Raw genomic sequence first — 15035 nt, forward strand, 5'->3', positions numbered from 1 at the left:
GGCACGTCCCAGCGGCACAGGCCATTAATTAATTTAAACCTTTCAAGTATAAGGTCTGGTTCTTTGTGCAATAGTACATTTTTAGGATAGATGTGATGAGGCCAGATTGGAAAGTGCACACAAGACAGAAAGGAATACCCATGTCATTAGATCTTGCTGGAAACTGGAACCACATTGCAGGGGGAAGGGAGAAGAAACAATATCCAAAACTCCCCCACAAACAGCTCTTGAAAAGCTAAAAGAAAAGGGAAAGGTCAGAGGGATCAATTCTCCACTTTGCCATCACCGTGTAAAGAAACAGTCACATCTGAAAGACACTAAATATGAAGCACAAAGAAGACATATTGAGCCTTCTGACTCATCTCAGATGAAAATTGTGCCTCTTTTTCTGTTTGAAAGTCAAGTGTGACACAAAGTTTTAAGTAAGATGCATGTGATACCTTTGCCAAGTATTCCGTGCATCTCTTCATGTTGCCAGTTAAATACAGCGGGCTCCCTTAGCAATAGCAAATGAAATGTGACTGAGGATGAAAGTTCAGTATTTCCAATTACAACTGAAACTGTGTTACAATAGCTGTAATAATTACATGAGAAATAGGAAATACCCATTTTCCTCTAAGGAGTGCTTCTGAATGTAAGAAAATCATAGGAAATAATTTCCCACCAGAGAGAATCACAACGCATAAATGAAGCGGAAAGAGCTCACTGGACAGAGGACTGACTTGTTGCTGAGAACACGGGATCAAACATTTATTTAACTACAATTACTTCTAAGAGAATCCACGTTTATAGCGTCTCTACAATAAATGCATGTGCATCATACTGAGAAAGTTCTTTTAGTCCTGCAACCCGCATCCTTTAACTGCCCCGATTTATTGTAGCCAATAGAAAATTTTGCTGCAGTTTGTCTTGCTATTTGAAAGAGACAATGCTTACTCTATCTTTGAGGAATTTAAATCCCACATAGAAATGGCTTAGCATGGATTATTTTGAATATGAATGACTAAGATTTTAGCTGCACAGTAACCATGCATATTATGTATAAATACCTCATGTCTATTAATAACATTCGTAAACTCATGTACACAAGATATGAGTAAGTGACCCAGAAACCTCCCTTTAAGTAATTTATTCGAATTATCTTCTGTGATATTGGCATAAAACCACGGGGTTATGTGAGATGGAGACATCGCCCACGACTTACAAGCTTTAAGGAAGAACAATTTTAAAATTTTAAACACCTGGTACAAAAACGTGGGGCTGTCGGGATGTGCACAGAGCTGTGGCTGGGTCATGGCAGGCGGGAGGGGGGCGAAGCCGGAGGAGGCTTTCAGGCAAAAAACCCACTGATTGCAACTCATTTTGCTCCCGCAGGTTTAGGATTGAATTCACACTGTCAGGAAAACAGAGGTTGTAATTAAACTGCAAATAAGGGAATAATAAAAGCCTACTGGACATTGAATAAATAGTAAGACTCAGCTGGTAATGATTCTGAAATTAGCACACAGAGAGGTGTTCCCACAAAGCCATCTTACATTGGTGACATTTCAAATAAGCTTCTCTAATTTATATGATTTGAAATCAAGCAATGAATATATCATAAATTGTTAGGCATTATTAATGGCCCTTATTTAATTCAGATACATTCACCCTAAACACCACATTACTTGGGCAATGCATAATTAAACATTAGTTTTCATTCTGTCAGAACATAAGCAGCAATAAATTGCTTATATGCAAAGCAGACAATGAGATATTTAAGCAGCATATAATACAGGCAATTTACAGCACATATTGCATGTTTAGCTACAGGAGCCAGAACAATGATCCTATTCTCCAACAGATACAAGCTGATGCCTATCACTATGATGCTGCAGCAAGAAACCTGCGTAACACATTACAGCTGGTATTATTAAAAAAAACCCAACAACAAAAACCTCGTGCAAAATCAAAGAAGCCATGTACATCAATGTCCAAAATTTCATCCCAAGCACATCACAAATCACACGCAGACTACTTCGCAATGCCTCCTGGTTGCTTTTGAAACTCTCCTCCTGTTTAAAGCCTTCATTGTGTACGTGGTTTCTTGCATTTAATATCTCAGCTTTAATACACAGCATAGATACTTTTAATTTAACGTATCAGCCAGCCAGACTCACTGGCTGAACCTACGCAGGGATTACACGTTTTCACACTGAACAGCTTGATAAAACATCTCGGTCGCAGTTACGGCTCTAGGCATTTTCTCACACAGGAAAATCCCTGCTCCTGATGCTGGATGAGGCTGAAGTCGTGGAAATGCTACTTTCTTTTCAGCTCTGCTTATCTCCCAGCTCTCTTTCTGCACTGAAAGCCAGGGCACAGCAGCCTGTTCTGCCCAGACAAACAAGCTACATCTGGTTTGTTACTCTGAGAGAAAGTCAAGTGCATTCTTCACAAATTTGTGTATTTTTAAACACAGATTTTGGAAGAAGTGGGAGTGGAAGAGACTTCGGAAGAAAGAAATTATTGAGGTCTAAAAATAGAATTGAACTTTTAACACCACCAGCAGTTCTGAGATTTTTATGTCCATTGTTTACTTTCTGCATCTCAGTTTCTTCTTTGGCAAGGAAACTTTGCTCCGAAGAGAAAAAAATATCCGACAGTACTTTTTCGTTCAGACACAGAGCGACCATTTTGACAGGGCCACAAACTTCTTCAAAGACACAGTTATTTCATTTACTGGTAGGTTAATGCTTACAAAAGCAAGCCTACTGGCTTCTAATGGATTGCTCTTACAAAACAAGGCTAGAGAACAAGAACGCAACAGAGGAAAACTGTTGGGGGTCTAAAATTTCACATTTAGGAGACTATTATCCTTCATTCTTCCGGCACCTTCTTGATAACTGAACACCCTACAGGTCTTACCAAACAGAGCATTTTCCTGATTACTTGAGCACAGTCATCTAGAAGATAAAGTTTCTTAATCTTATTCATTGTATTATCCAGTAAAAAGCCACTTCCAAAGCTGTTCCTACTTTGCAAGGAGTAGGGGTTCAGGCTAAAGCGCAACGGGCCGGGTGGTGACAGGCAGAGCTATAGGCAGGCGTTTACATCCTCTCCTTCCCAGATGTGGAACCCGCTGCAGCATCGCTACCGGGACAGTAAACGCCTTGTGTTGAAGTATAAACTGAAAGTGAAGTGATTATTTTACAACTCTTTGAAATCTACCTTGAAGGGTCTGAAAAGGGTGGATGAGGTCAGCAGCTAATCAATTTTGTGGAAGACATTTGCCTGTTACAGGGCAAAACCATCATTTGATAAATGTCATTTGACAGTTTAAATTACACTCAAAGCCATTCTTGCAAGAGAAATAAAAGGTTAAGCTAAGTTCTGCTGTAGAGAAATAAATCAGTTCAGCAAAATACTCCTTAATTTGTTTTAAATGAGGTTTTCATCATTTCAATCACACAAAAATTCATCTCTTTTTTTTTTTTTTCCTAAAAACACAAGGTAAAAAATATCTACCCAGACTTTTTTTTTTTTTTTTAAATTAACTACATAATGTGCTAGGAGTTTAAATGGCATAGGAGACTTCTCCTATATAAGTCATTTCTGGTTACCTATTCAGAAACAAGTCCTAAAATTAAAGCAATTGTATGACTAAGAAAAACACCAAGTAAAGTATTTAATTTTCTCTGAGTCTTTAGGATCATTTTAATTTAGAGGTATATGGAGAGAAAAAAACTAAACCAACATAAAAGCCCACCTAGCTGCCAGAGTAATAGGTGTTTAAGTTTTACATGTCTCAAAACATCTACCAGTAATTACTAGAGCACCTTCATGTTTTTACAGTTCAGGTGATACCTGTCATTAGATTGCTGGCTTTCAATGAAATTGAATAATCTAATGCTAGAAAAGTAGGCCCAATTGAACCAAATGTTTTTCAAATTGCCTTAACGCAGAAAGACATACTTTCCCCAAAATACTAAACACAGAATATCTGAAATACTTTGCAAAAATATTAAATACACTTCATGGATTTAGAAATTCTGAGAAAGGAACACATCAATTAGAGCTTATTTCCTTTTTATCAAAAAAAGTAGCAAGACTTTTCTGAAGTCTTACAGTCTGACTTTGAATTAAAAAACCAAACCAAACCAAAAAATTTCCCAGCAAACCCCAGATGTTTTCATGAGACTTTTTAGTTGCTGTTTTGAAAAGTACAAGGATATCTTTGAGGAGGGAAGGTCTGTAGTACATGCATCCATGTGGAAAACAGGATATTGTGACATACCCAAGAAAGCTCCGAACAGGATATTGTGACATACCGAATATAGTTCCAAAACACAGGACAAAAAATGGTTTCGAAGAGCACTAATTTCTTGGTGTTTGTCTTTAAATTTGGAATATCAGGGCCCAAAATCCAAACAAAGGATTTTATAGCTTGGCTATCATTCCTCTTCAGATAGTTTGGAGTGAAAGTGTTTAAAGGACCTACAACAAAAGCATCAAAATCCCTTTCCCTTCACAAATGTTTTGCTGCAAGTTTTTAAGTCTTTCAAGTCTCTTAGACATTCGCGCAGCCTAGAAAATCCAGAACATCTGCTGTATGCTGTCAGACAAGCGTAAAGCCACGTTTCTACAGATTTGGTTAAACTTCCTGTGAATCTGCTTACACCTTTCAGTGAGTGCAAAAATTAACACTTCATAATGTGCCAAATAATCAAAGACCAAATATAAATTAAGCAGCTCAGATATAATGCCTGTCATGATAATCCCTCACTCTTCCAAAAAGCTATGAGAAATGCAATAGTGTGTAAAAGATACTAGTGCACATTAATGAAATGGAAAATAGAATAGAAATATGATTTATTTGCAGTGGAGATTTTTCACATGTAAACCAGTTTGAGTAGCAAACGGCATACTAAAATAAAGTGCAGTCGCAGTCTGAAGGGAAACTGTAAAGCCGTGGAAGTCCTTCAGATTTGGATGAGTTGTGATGCACACAACACAGATTATCTCCTCCTTGTTTGCTAATGGAATGGTTAAGAAGAAAGCAAGACAAGGCATGCAGCTCAGACAACTTAACAATTTGCAAGCTATTAGCTAGTGGGCTTGCCACAAAATTGGTAAAAGAACATTTTAATTTTTGAGCAGAAGTATCTCAAGCCATGTTTTTTAAACTCCAACTTGTGTGCTGGGAAGTTGGTGCGGTTTAATACAATCTTTCATAGCAGTAGGTATCTTCAGTTATTGTTCGAAAGACTGAATTAAAATACACACACTTGCCACAAGGACCGACAGCAATCTCGTCTATATTTTTCTAAATAAGGAACAAACCCCTTATCTGGCAACAGATAAACTTGGAGTTCGCTTGTCTTTGTCCTGAAGCTTCACAAGAGAGTATCTAAAGGGAGAAGGATGCTAGGCGGCACCAAGTATTTATTTACAACATAGAGAAAATTTTAACAGAAATAAGTTCAGTTCTACGTAAAAGTAATACACAACACACAGATAAATGTTCTGCTGATTTTCTAAATGATCTATTGTGGATCCTGGAAGAAGAGTTCAACAAGCAGGAACAAAATGAAATAAAATTACACTTACATTCCATGAATCATGTTACTCAGGTTTGGAAAACAACCAAACCAACCAATCAACCAGAAAACATACTTAAAGGAGCCTATTAAATAAAGCTTATCTCTTGTAACAGCGTTTAAGATCGTATTTTTCAAGTATAACTTTTCTGATCGGGAAAAATGAGTCCATGAGGTTAAACATAAAATCCCAGTAAGCAGTTGAACAAATACGGAGATGCTGTAGCCTTACTTGAGTGCCATAACTGCAAAATGAAATTAAACAGAAAAAAAATCTCTTCAACAAAGTAAGGCAAAATATAATGGGAAAAGAAACCTAAGGAACCATTTCACATATAACACATGCAACTCAGATGCTCAGTAAAGAGAAAGCCTTTAAGAGCATCCTGCCTAAGAGTGACAAACTGGGATGGTGGCAGAATAAATGCCGTAAAGCACCAATTTAAGGCATCAGATGGGCTTCATTATTGTTCAGAAGCAATAACAAATGTAGAAACCACAAATTATTATTATTATTATTAAAGAAGGAAGACCAACTTGTGAATAGGTTTTTTGGTTACACACTTCAATGTGCTGTCATATATTCCAACCTCACAAATATGTTATTATTTCGGAAATCGTTGGCTTGTCAAAAGATGACATTAAAACATGATTCCTTCTGGCCATTTCTGACTATGGATTAAGTGAAGGCTGAAACCGGGAGGCAAATTTTCTGAAAACAGAAGCAATACCATTTGCATTACATAAATCTAATTTATGAAATTAATTAACTGAACACGAGTGACACCATAAGCAAGTACACAGAGGTCATACCACAAGTATTTAACTGTTCGGAAAAGCAGTGCAGCAGTTGTTCTTGGTAACGCGGACCTTACAGAGCAATCGGAGTGCACAACGTACAGAACTTGCTCTGCTGACACGCGTTAACCGTCAGCTACAACCATTTGTCCGCTCTCAGCCAATATCCTCCAGGAGCAGTAATAATTTTCTGTGCAGCACCACGCAAAATACCGTACTCAAAGTTCAAATGGGTAAGGTAAGTATTGCATTTCCTCGGTTTAGAGGAATCCCTTCGTTTATCTCCCTGGTGCACCCTGGTTGCACTGTATTCCTCTTGCATTGACCATGGAATGTTTTAACTTCAAAGCAGTGTAACGCCTGAGGTTCAGGCAAACGGGTCTGTAGCCACCCGGGAGGGTTACGAGTCTCATAGATTTTTATCAAGATGCCATCCAGGCATTTTTTTTTTTGCCACACGAAGCCACTCTAATGGGCTTTGTTTATAAAAATGCTGCCAGGGCAAAAGCAGAAGTTGTCGCTAGCTGAGACAGCACGACAGCTCCTGGGAGGAGATGTGGAAGGCCTCACGGTCCAAGGAATCCAAAAAGAGCCCGAGCTGGGTGGCAACCTCAGAACAGCCATTTGGGATTGCTGAAGTGCAAGAATTGCAAGAAGCGTCCCCCTCTTCTGTGGTCCAGGAGGCAGGAATCTTTGTTCTCTCAAATAGTTTCTAAACATGCATTACTCTCCCCTTCTGACAGATATATTAAAAATACACGTTCACACACACACACACACATATATATTTACCCCTTAAGCAAGAATCTCATATACAGATATAAATACTTTACACACACATATGAATATACATAAAAATTTAAAATAATAAAAAAAGCCCTGAGCTAGAAACACGCATTTTCAAACATCAATGCTGACCTAAATATAGAAAAAAAATAATATATATGTATATACTCTGCAGCTTCTTGACACTGATGCCACGTGTTTATGTGCCAGTTGTTCGGTATTCGGAAAAGAACAGGATCTTGGTGTGTTTACAATGACTCAGGATATCTGGATATCCCTTTTCCACACCGAATCCCAACTTATTTTGGTGGTAACGCCATATACAAAATTTCATGGATTTATTATCATTACTTATTGGATATTAACCGCCCAGATACATGGTAATGCAACGTTCATTTTGCTGCAGGCTGACTCTTTAAATGACTGCCTGGTATTTCACATCCCAGAAAGCCTTCCCGGCCTGGCAGGAGAAGAGGGATGTGAGGGGAGGGTGCAGCAGAGCCGCCGGTGGTTCATGGGCTCTGAAGTCCCATCACGCTCCTGGTCCGATTAAACTGGAAGTTGAAATGATTAAACAACTCAAGGTAAACATATTTTTTATCCCTTGATGTGAAATAAAATATAATTTGTTAAAAGCAACGTAATAGTTGCACGACCTTTTTCCTCAGTTTACAGGTCAGACCTTTCTTACCGGCGGATTTCATGGGCTTAGGGGAACAACAGGACACGTTCAATAGGCAAAAGGACATAAATCCGCTTTCTATTTATATTTGTCATAGCCCATAAATAAAAAGCAACTCTGATAGTTTTAGTGCCGTTAATCTGAACATGCTCCAGTGTCACGGTGCCTCTGAAGGGAGATCAAAACACAAATTACCAAATTTCGCCATTCAGTAAACACAGCGAAAACAAAACATCACTTTTACTGGAAAGATGAAGACTAAAACAAACGGTAAAGATAAGAAATTTTCAGTAGTAGTTTCTACTACACTATCCATGGTAATGCTGTTTCAAACCCAGTCAAAAAAGCATTTTCCCACGATTAGGTGGTTGATGCCAGTACTGGGTCAGCTGCCACTTATTTTCTCTCCTGGACTCCACGATCACATTTCCAAGACTCAGAGAGCAGAACCAGCCCAAAGAAACTCTCTCTCATCACCGACATCTGGACTTGGGTTATGTATTGCTGATGAATAGTACCATAAAGGAAAGCTACCTTTTTGATTATCTCTGCGCTTAAAAATCCAAATTAAAAACATTTAACAGATTTAATTTATCCCTTAAGCAAGAATTTCATATACAGATATAAATATTTTACACATACATAAATATTTTACACATACATAGACATATACATAAACATTAAAAATAATAAAAAAGCCCTGAGCTACCAACATGCATTTTCAACCATTAATGCTAATCTTAATATATAAAATTCTCCAACGCAAAATAAATAAATAAATAAATAAAATTTAAACAGTTCTGAATAATGCACCCACAGTGAGCACATTTTTGAAGATCTGAAACCACGTAGTATCAAACCAAGTGATATTTTTGGGACCGGAGGCATGCGCGGGCTGCCTGTGCAGTACAAGGGCCAGTTAACGGGAGTCGCAGCTGCTTTGCATCACCGCACCAGCACAGGCCAGCTGGAATGTGCACCCTTCTGCCCTCCGCATTCCTCCGCACACACATACTCATTTTTCCATTTTCAGTCTTGCTAAGAAGTATTTTTTGAAAAACGGTGTTTAGAAAGGCAACGCTGCCCTTAGTTTTAACTTGAATATAAGCCTGAAGAACTGAAAAAAAGATAATTTTTTTGGGAAGAGAGACTCACAGTAAAAGCTATTGCCATTTTTATCACGGAAACTGAGACCAAAAGTTGCCATACCTTGTAAAATGCATCAAAAAATAAGAAATAACAGTAACCTGCACGAATGACTGGACTTCCTGAACACGAGACAGCCATTAATTTCTACTGTTAATTGATTTCTACAGTGGCAGAAAGGTGGAGTGGCTGAAGGGTAAGGTAGTGGCTATCCAAGCCATGAGGAGTCAGAGTGAAGCGCACACGCAGCACATTAAAAAACATGCTTGTTTTTCTGCCATCAGGAAAGATAAAAAAACTAGGACAGATTAAAAGTATCTCCTTCAAGCTTGTAAGCTCAGGCTTTTTTTCTTGCATTTGATTTCCCCGCCCCCAATTATTTATGGAAGCATTTATGATTTTATACAAACTTATGACTGAAAATGCACAGTTAAAACTGGGGTATTTTTCAGGAAATCTAGAAGAGACACCTCTACCTAGTTACAAAAAAGGACTCAAGAGGAAAACAGGTTTAGTGAGCCACAGGTGTTTTCAGAAAAGCATATAAAGTCTCACGCTTCAAACAAGTCAGCATTGCCTACATCACCCCCACAAGCAGCACTTCTGATCTTCCCCATTTTTCCCTGCTTTTACACCATCGTTTTTCCTCATCTGACTTACGTGGGTGTGTGGTTGCTTGTGTGATGAACCAAAGCTAGAACCCAACCCAAACCTGCCAGAAAGGATTTTTGTTCATTTGGATCGTTTTGCCAAGGCGAGGTCGCAGGAGAGCGAAGGCAGCACAGAAATACTTCTTTCTGCAGTTCCTTAGCTTGAAAGGTTTGGGTTACAACAGGTTTTTGAGCTAAACCCCCTCAATTTGGAAGTGCTGCCATCAGTCTTAGATTTGGTTATTACAAGGTAAATAAAAAAAAAATTCTATTTTTGGATGAAAAAATTAATCCAAAAATGTATTTTTGAAATTTAAGCGAAGTTTTAACTTCAATACCTTGTAAAATGTATCATAAAATGAGAAATAACAGTAACGTGCACTAATGACTGGACTTCATGCACACAAAACAATTTTGACGTCTGTTTTTGCTGCCAACACTTAAGTACTTAAAAAAATCATTTTGCTGAACTGCAAAACCAGCTTTGGGTAACTAACTTGTTTTTCAGGTGCAGGCAGAATATTTCCCTCATTTCTGCTCATTCAGCTAACAGAGCTGAACAGATAGGTCATTCAGAGTTGAGTAACCAGTTGGGAGTCAAAAAAGCAAAAAGACTTGTTTTCCTTTTCTGGTCTCCTAATTAAAAAATGTTATGGAAGACGAGATCTAGTTTTGAAATCTTAAGGCATGTTCATGAGTTGAACTGATTATAGACTTCAGATAGTACTTCCTTTGTTTTTAAAAAAATATTACGATGTCAAGTATAAAAATCGCTTTGATTAACTTATTTTCCACTTTGTGGATCCAGGATATTTAAGGTTGTTTTATTTAACTTAGGAAAAAGAATGCCCATTTAGTGCATTGCTTGCAATTTATCAGATGGAGCTTGACACAAGTGATTTAAAAAAAGGATCTCTTTGTTAAAAAACAAACTTTTGCCTGCCAACCCACTGTCAAGAATCTTCAGAGGAGACAGGCATACAGCATACCTTCCTACTTGGAAAGACAGTGCTCACTTCATTAAATACAAATGTAAACCAGAATTAAAATCGGTTATATATTAACAAAAATAAATTGATTATCAATTTAAGCTTCATTTAAATTTAAACTTCTGCTTTAAAATTTACTATAGTCTTTTGCCTCAGCTCTACAGGTTCACTTAAGGAGAGCCTTGTTTGACATGTTTTTTTGTTTCATGCTACCTTTTGGAATCTCAATGGATGAGATTTCTCTAATTCCCAAGTAAACAGAATTTTATCTATTCACAGCAAGAATACATACAACTGCTAACAAGTACTTAAGAAAACTAAATAATCCCAAATGCTTGGCTAACAACTGCCATGACTAAGCCTCAGCAAGACCGAAAAAGTATACATCCTTGAAAAGAAAAACATTTACATTTCTTTTTAAGTCTTAAAATATTGTCACTCACTAAATTCAGGTCTGTATGACAAGTTTTCAATATTTACAAATTTTTCCCAGGTAAATTTACTGTCTCAATATAAAAGAAAACTCTTGCCAAGTTTTGCATTATTTATCAAATGCAAAACAGAGGTATCCTATCTTGGGCACCCAGATATACATTTACTCTAAGTGTAAAAAGAAAAACTTAAGACTAGGTTTGTAGAACTTCAACGTTCGAAGCATTTAATAAATTCTGAAGTGCACTCTATTTCTGCCTAGGTTTACAGTTGCGGTTACGTATGACCTTCAGATCATCAATAAGCTCTTTATCAGCCATCAAACTTTATATCACAAGCTCCGAAATTTGAATTCAAACAGCAGTAAAACTAAACGCTCTGATGAACTTTTGGTTAGGAAGATTATCTTTCCAATGCTCCTCTCTGTTTTTCTTCCTTAGACTGAAGACTTCTTTGCAGGCTTCAAACACGGCAAGGCTGCCAGCAGTACAATAATGTCTTCTTGTCTTCAGGCTTTCTGTACTGTCTTCCTCCCACTTCTACTGTCTAGTAGTAGATAAGCCCAGAAGGCAAGACAGATCAACTAAAGCCAATTTTCAGGAGAGCTGCACTTGGCACAACATGAGGAATATGTTGTTTTTCTAGGGTCATACTCCAGAGAAAAAAAGGAAAAAAAAAATAAAAATGATGTTAAAAAGAAATGTTTTAGACCACAATGCGTAAACTCAATGGGATAAAGATGACTCATATGGGCCTGGTTCAAGTGACCTCAAGTACTAACACAGATACCATCAAATAAAAAAGTAAATAAATACTTTCTAAAAATAACATACCATCTATCTGCCAGTGCTAAAAACCATAGAATGGTTGGAGTTGGAAAGGACCTTAAAGATCACCTAGTTCCAAGCCCCTGCCATGGGCAGGGACACCTCCCACTAGACCAGGCTGCTCAAAGTCCCATCCAGCCTGGCCTTGAACACTTCCAGGGATGGGGCATCCACAGCTTCCCTGGGCAACCTGTGCCAGTGCCTCACCACCCTCACAGTAAAGAATTTCTTCCTAATATCTAATCCAAATCTACCCTTGTTCAGTTTAAAACCATTACGCCTTGCCCTATTGCTACACTCCCTGATTAAGAGTCCCTCTTCACCTTTCCTGTAGGGCCCCTTTAGGTACTGGCAGGCCGTTAAAAGGTCCCCCCAGAGCCTTCTCTTCTCCAGGCTGAACAACCCCAGCTCTCTCAGCCTGTCTTCACAGGAGAGGTGCTCCAGCCCTCGGATCATCTTCGTGGCCCTCCTCTGGACCCTCTCCAACAGGTCCATGTCCTTCTTATGTTGGGGGCTCCAGAGCTGGACGCAGTACTCCAGGTGGGGTCTCACCAGAGCAAAGTAGAGGGACAGAATCACCTCCCTCGACCTGCTGGACACGCTTCTTTTGATGCAGCCCAGGATACGTTTGGCTTTCTGGGCTGCAAGCGCACATTGCTGACTCATGTTGAGCTTCTCATCAACCAACATCCCCAAGTCCTTCTCCTCGGGGCTGCTCTCAATCCATTTGTGCATCGGATTGCCCTCACTCACATGCAGGGCCTTGCACTTGGTGTTGTTGAACTTCATGAGGTTTGCATGGGCTCACCTCTCAAGCCTGTCCAGGTCCCTCTGGTCTGGATCACATCCCTTCCCTCCAGTGTGCTCCGCATAGCTTGGTGTTGGCAAATTTCCTGAGTGTGCATTCAATACCGCTGTCCATGTCATCAATAAACATGTTAAACAGCACCGGTCCCAGTACTGACCCCTGAGGAACGCCACTCGGACATCGAGCTGTTGACTGCAACTCTTTGAGTGCAACCATCCAGCCAATTCCTTACCCATCAAGTGATACATCCGTCAAATCCATGTCTCTCCAATTTAGAGACAAGGATGTCATGCAGGACAGTGTCAAATGCTTTGCAGAAGTCCAGGTAGATGATGTCAGTTGCTCTTCCCTTATCCACCAACACTCTGTAGAAGCAGAGGTTTCGTTTCTCAGTGACTCATTAATGAAATCAAACATGTCAAGGAGAACTGAATATGACTAGCTCAGATGAAACCCATAAGGAAAGCAGCCAAGTTTCCTCTACAGTAAGGTGGAATTAAGGACCAGTATCACCCAGAAAGACGTGTGAGTTGCTTCTTTTGAGGTTTTAGTACACATGAAAATTATATATACAGAATGCTGTATTCTCATAATATTTCCCTTTGGTTTACCATCCAGAAATCAGTAGTTTTATCCAGGATGTGATGAAGTTAGAGCTAGCTCTGCACTTGAAAAATGTCACCAGTAAACCACAGTGTTGGTCTAATTTGTGCCAGCAAAAAATTGCACTTTTGCTATTGTAGCTTGCTTCATCTCACGTCAGCTGGAGACACTGGGTACGAGCTGTTTTGGAAGGAGAATGGTTCACAGGCAAATTGAAAACGCACAGCGACTCCTGTCTATTAGCTCTGCTTGTCAGAAACCAGTTCCCATGAGAAGCATGGCTGGTGCACCTGCATCTTCAGCACCCAACCTGACACGGATTTTTGGGTTCCCACGTTAGAGTATTTCTGGTCTGGTTTTCAGGAGTGCCCCACAGAAACAGCTTCCACTGACTTTTGTTCAATTTGGGGAAATCTATACTCCCAAGAGCTAGCCAGACAATGGTTCTGATTGAGGTTTGAATATGAAGGCAAACCTTACCAGTGGAGATTTATCTAGGTTCAAGTTTTCAAACTGAAGTAGCATTAATTGCTGCTGAGATCTCTTTCCTATGAAAACTTTGCCAGTTACAATCAAAATAAAAATCCACAACAGATAGTAGGCAAATACTTGTGCAAATAAGTTAGCAATAAGTGATGAATTTACTCTTGACTAGTGGTACCCTTCAAGCCAATAATCTTGTTTTTCTATAAAATATAGAGGTCTTACAGCCTAAGGAAAGTACCAAAAAGCCAGTGACATAAAACAGGAACAACTTCAACTTTAGAAAGTATGAATTTTGATATTTAAAGAATCTCCAGATAGAACAAATGCTAGAAAGAGTGTTAAAATTATATTAAAACCACTGTTGTCCAATTTCCCTTTCAGAACCTCTAAACCACAAACTGTCACCAGCTGTAAGGTTTTTTTTATTGCTTTCGAAAAAAGGAACAATTTGCTAAAACTAACATCACTGCAATAATCTCTCTTTCAGCTCCCAAGCCCATCTCAGCACACCAGACATTTCAACTCTGGTTCAGTGAGTGCTCTGGAGGAAGTGAAAAGTCCAGACCATGAGAAAGACTTAATGCTCCACTCCGAGAGAGACAAGAAATGCATCTGCAATAAAATTATTGAAATGCTTATGTGGCTCTTTAACAGCATCTAGCCCATCTTTATACAATTGGTCATTTTAAATTTCTTTGAAAGGAGAGTGCTTAAAGGAAAAATGTTTCTGAGTTCACAAATTACTGTATTTGTTGTTTCATAGAAGCTAGGGAAAATTACAAGTGTAATTCATCCTTAAAACATCCACCTCGCTGTTAACACTTTAAAAGTATATTGAAATCATTTGGTGCAATAAAGAGGAAAATAATATCCGAAACATTAAATAAATTGTTTCAACAAAGAAATTTATGTAACTTGCTTTTTACCTTACTACGAGTTACAGATTGCCTTCCTTTTTTACGCTACTAATGTATCTGGATAGCAGGCTGAATTTGGCAGCAAAGTGCTTTTTAACAGTGTGCACCCAGCTTACATTAGTGTCTCCTGGCAAGCAGTAAAACCAAAAGCAAACCTGGCGTTCACTAGCTGAGGTGGGGGCACTTCCAAAGCCGTTTACTTGTGCGTTTTCACTAAAAAAGAAACAGCCCACCCCCAAACCAACCAGGAGACGCTTCACTAGCAGCTACTTACCTTTCAGACCAGTTGCTGTTTCAGTTGCTATCAAGCAGTTCCCATTCACAAGAAGATC

At 38.8% G+C, this 15035-nt stretch overlaps 1 protein-coding gene across 6 annotated transcripts in view; it reads right to left on the reverse strand.

Annotated features, from left to right (window-relative positions):
- The window catches only part of PIP4K2A (phosphatidylinositol-5-phosphate 4-kinase type 2 alpha), a 115880-nt gene that overhangs the window by 53985 nt on the left and 46860 nt on the right, over window positions 1–15035 (reverse strand). The window contains exon 2 of one of the 6 annotated variants that reach the window (XM_054189362.1): window positions 1242–1393. The exons of the other annotated variants lie outside the window; for them this stretch is intronic. Coding sequence (XP_054045337.1) covers window positions 1242–1361 — 120 coding nt within the window. The 5' untranslated portion in view covers window positions 1362–1393. The remainder of the gene's footprint in view (window positions 1–1241; window positions 1394–15035) is intronic. 6 annotated transcript variants of the gene reach the window in all.

Source organism: Rissa tridactyla, chromosome 2 (genome assembly GCF_028500815.1).
Source record: "Rissa tridactyla isolate bRisTri1 chromosome 2, bRisTri1.patW.cur.20221130, whole genome shotgun sequence".
NCBI classification, from domain to species: Eukaryota; Metazoa; Chordata; class Aves; order Charadriiformes; family Laridae; genus Rissa; species Rissa tridactyla.